Source organism: Daktulosphaira vitifoliae, unplaced genomic scaffold, assembly GCF_025091365.1.
Source record: "Daktulosphaira vitifoliae isolate Bord-2020 unplaced genomic scaffold, ASM2509136v1 Scaffold_471, whole genome shotgun sequence".
In the NCBI taxonomy this organism is placed as follows: domain Eukaryota; kingdom Metazoa; phylum Arthropoda; class Insecta; order Hemiptera; family Phylloxeridae; genus Daktulosphaira; species Daktulosphaira vitifoliae.
The window spans coordinates 3,214-7,742 of NW_026100036.1; the positions used below are offsets into that span (position 1 = coordinate 3,214).

The 4,529-nt window shown below is 30.3% G+C and overlaps 1 protein-coding gene across 1 annotated transcript; it reads left to right on the top strand.

The window, feature by feature from the left end:
• Window positions 1-9: 9 nt before the first annotated feature.
• Window positions 10-1,181, top strand: LOC126909504 (uncharacterized). The gene is made up of 2 exons (XM_050691937.1): window positions 10-559; window positions 662-1,181. Exons 1-2 carry the CDS (start codon window positions 228-230, stop codon window positions 921-923), a joined length of 594 nt encoding a protein of 197 aa, XP_050547894.1. The 5' UTR covers window positions 10-227; the 3' UTR covers window positions 924-1,181.
• Window positions 1,182-4,529: the final 3,348 nt, after the last annotated feature.

Here is a 4,529-nt window from a genome sequence, read left to right on the forward strand (position 1 = left end):
CTTAAGGTACGGTCTGCCAGGCGCGACGTGTCGCGACGACTGGTCGCAGCGACCGGCGATCATGAACTGTCGTCGCGACTGTTGTGGTCTACAAGTAACGACCGCGACATGTCGCGATGATTAAATTATTATTTTCGGCCTGTTTTCACAAACAGTAATATTGTCATTTCAGTTTAATATCTCTTCAAGTACGCATTACGCGAGTATTCTAAAAAAAATCTTATACAATGGATAAATTTATTTTTAATAATAATAATATTTTAAGTCTTCTCTTAATGGATGAGGATGACGATGAGGCTAGATTATTATCTTATTTAACGCCAAAGAAAAGAAAAACAACGGACAATATCTTTAAAAATCGCGAAAGTGAAGGATTTTTTGAAATATTAATTAATCGACATTTAACAAGCAATCACGTTAGGTTTCGGGAATATTTCCGAATTAATTATGAACAATTTAATTTTTTACTATCTTTGGTGGAAGAAAAATTAACTTTACCACCTAACAATCGAATTAAAAATCCTATATCGCCGGCAGAAAAATTAGCAGTTACTTTAAGGTATTATAATTAATTTAATATTTTATAAATTGTATCTATACCTACCAGTGGCGTATTAACAGTATTTACGGTAGTAATTAAGTTTGAATTCTTTTTAAATAGGTATCTTGCCACTGGTGAATCATTGAGATCATTAGCATTCGCTTTTCGTATCAGTCATAACTATTTAAGCATAATTATAAAAAAAACACTAGCTGAATTGAAAATTAAATTGGTGTCCATTTTTTTGCCCGATTCAAAAAATATTGATTATAAACAAAAATCCGCAGAATTTTCGTACAAGTCGAATTTCCCAAATTGTATTTTAGCAATTGATGGAAAACATGTCCGTATACGAAGTTCAAGCAGTTCTGGGTCATTATAAACGACCATTTTTCGAATATGATACTAAACAATTACCACCAACTAACAATATGATGCCACTTTCCCGACGAGGAAGGTTTTCAAATATTGAAGGATTTGGAGTTAGAAATTTGTTCAGAGAATTTTTTAATAATGAAGAGGCTCTTTCTTGAATCTTGAATTTCTTGATTCTTAAATCATAACCAATAATTAAAGTAATAAAATAATAATAATTAAATAAAAAATCACATAAATGTTTATTATTAAATTACCAAACATAATAAATAAATCCAACTTTTAATAAAAATTATAAAATACTCAACAAGTAAATGTTAATGAAAAAAATATATAGGTACTTATACATCATATAAAATAAACGTAGATTTTATTTTTACAAAAAACATAATAAAAATTAAAACTTTTAATACTCAGTATGTAAATAAGCGAATATAAAAATTGAAAATAAAAATAAAACATATTACAGATTGTAAAATGTTATGCAGTAGTGGGGTCATCATAGCTGTACATGGAAAACTGTGAGTCTAATGATCTTGAGTACATACTTGTTGATGGGGAAGGCTGAAAGGAATCCAATGTTTGAAAATGTTGTTGAACAGCATGTGGGTGTATAGGTTGTTCGTCTAACAAATACTTTTCTTCAAGTTCAGTCATCAATGAAAAAATTTTTCTCTTAGCTTCGAGTTATCCTTTGATTGGTAATTTTTTAGCTGTTACGGCCACAGTTTTGAAAAANATCCTTTGATTGGTAATTTTTTAGCTGTTACGGCCACAGTTTTGAAAAATAAATCAAATTCATCGAAACTTTCTTCTTTCTTTTCCAATAGTGTTCATTTTAATTCATAATTTTCTTTATAAGCAAACTTCGTTCCTCTGAATTATTCACAAATAAATCGGCAATGTTTTTTGATTTAGAAATACCACGCTTTCTAATTAAAGTTTCAGTCGGTAAATTTTCTAACTAATTTTCGGACTAAAAATGACGATACGGAAATCTTCCCTCGTAATCGGAATGAATACTTTATATCTCTTAGAATAAATCGTGTTAATATATACATTTTAATAGTAATTAGAATATATATATATATATATATATGTATATACAAATAATGCGACTTAAGTACGTAAACATATCATGCACTAGGTATAGCTGTGTTTTGTTGGCGGGCGGGTCGGACTAACGTTATACCTGAGGTATAAACGGCGGGAGGAATATATACGTAAGCCGTATGACACGCGGATGGTATTGGTCAGTCAAAATAAAAATTTGTTTATAATATTGTATATAATATTGGTGAGACGCACGCGTGTACGGGTACGATAACTAAAAATAAATTTTTATAGGAATAGTGTTGCCGTTGTGATGTGAGCGTGGCGTGGGGCGGGGTGGTTGCGTTATGACAGTCTAGTCTCAAGGCCATAGACGACGGAATATGCGATAACGCGTGGCGCTTGGAGAGTTACATACAAACATACATACAGGTGAAACTAGTATAAGCGTGTTAAAAGAAAGAATTTTCGAATCGGTTTATAAATAGCGTATTAACATAAAAATTACAACCGAATTCATAACATCCTCCTTTTTTTTAAAGTCGGTTAAAAACAAATAAAAGAAAATATATGCTCTATGAGTACTAAAGTAGACAATCCGGATTCCGCCCGATTACCATTATTATGGTTCACGATCGGTTCAAGCGACCCTCGAGTGCTGAGAAAGTTCAGCGTTCAATAAGTAATGCAGAATTTGTTTATAAGTACTGTAGTAATACAAAAAATATAAGCAAAAACGGTGAATGTATGAGGTATTTAATTTGACCAAAGTTGGATGTTAGGGATTTGGTCAATTCAGGAGCAACGAGGTTCTATCGGGGTAGTAGAGTCCGAGGGTTTAGAATAATAAAGACAAGTAGATATAAAAAGATACAAATTAAGTTCCTCTCATAGAGGTATTAAAAATGATCTAACTGGTAAGTACCTGAAATAATACACTGAGGCAACGAAGAGGCGGTGGCCATCTCACGAATACCCAGTCGAAGTGTTTATATATACAGTAGAAATCACATTAGGTTTTAAACTCTTTTAGGCAACGAAGAGGCGGTGGCCATCTCACGAATACCATGTAATGTGATTATGTATAAGGTACGAACTAGTCAGTAACAATTAATAAAGTTTGAATATAAATATGTGATCTATTGCTTTATCATTCTTTACTCAGATTATTAATTCTAAATAATTGGGTTAATATAAATTTACTTACTTTTTTATTTGGCTTGTACAAAGATCGTCAAAGTTTGCGTAAATATTTATACTATCTCTTTTAAATAAATAAAGTGTTAACGCAAAATAATTGTATTCAATATCGCTTTAAAATGTACCGACGACAACACGGGGTCGCGGCTAGTTTGTTCAAAATCAAAACAGAAGAATTCTGAATTCCTTATTGAATTCAGGTCTTCAAAAGAAGAGAGAATTCTTTTCTCTTAGAAAATCAGCGCCTTTTTATATTACTTTTAATTACCCCCATCATGGGTTGTTGCCGTCAGCGCTTTTAGTGATTTTCAGTTTATTGTGTAAAATTTGAACATAACATGATAATTATTTTTAAGATAAGATTCATAGTATACAATAATCAATTTAACATGTATATACATATATAATAGCTATTGTACAAATGTGTATATGTTATGACAGATAAATTAATTATTTGTGTTGTATACAATAATTGTATACCAATTATTGGTAGTAAATATAGAGTAGTAATTTTTTTAATGATAATGTAAGATGCGTAATGCAGAACATTGTGCATATTACGACAGTACTAAGGCAGATCAAAGTTCAAAATAAAACCGTACGGTTCTAATAATGTTCAAGAGAGCATTCGGTAATGTGGCTCTCAGTTTTTGTTCTGTTTTTCCTTTCAAATTGTATCTACTACTTAAGTATAATAGAATCATAATTATAATAATAGTTTTAAAGTTTTTTTTCTATAATTTAGATATTCAGTTATAATTTTATATAATAATTTAACCTTTATTTAGTAAATTAATAAAATAATAATATTTTAAATATAACAATGATCTATGATGACTTTATTGAGCTAGTGCTAAATCATATGGTGATTTTATGGCGGAACAACTAACTAGGGATGAGTAATTCACGACTGAATCGATTCACCGGATGATTCGATTGAAGTGATTTAGTGTGGTAGAAGAATCAGTTAATGGGTAACACTGAAATTTAGCTTATCTCGCAATAAAAGCACACCTAAATACACCATGATCTACGTTATCATTGTTATAGCAAACAATTCTGATTTTCTAAATACCATTAGTTCGAACCAAAAAATGGATAAGCGAGAAAACATCAGACCACTTTTCTGACTAGGAATATTTTTAACGGAATTTAAAAAACAATGCATAATAAAAAAATGTTATATCTGGCCCCCCCAAATTACCAACAAGCAACTGTTACTATTTACTATCAAAAAAAATAATGATCATAAAAATCGTTGTATAACTATTTGATCTTTTAGTGTCTAAACATTATCATGATAAAACATTTTTCTCTTAATTAAGTTCAATATGAATAATTATTGTTTGAATCACTGAAT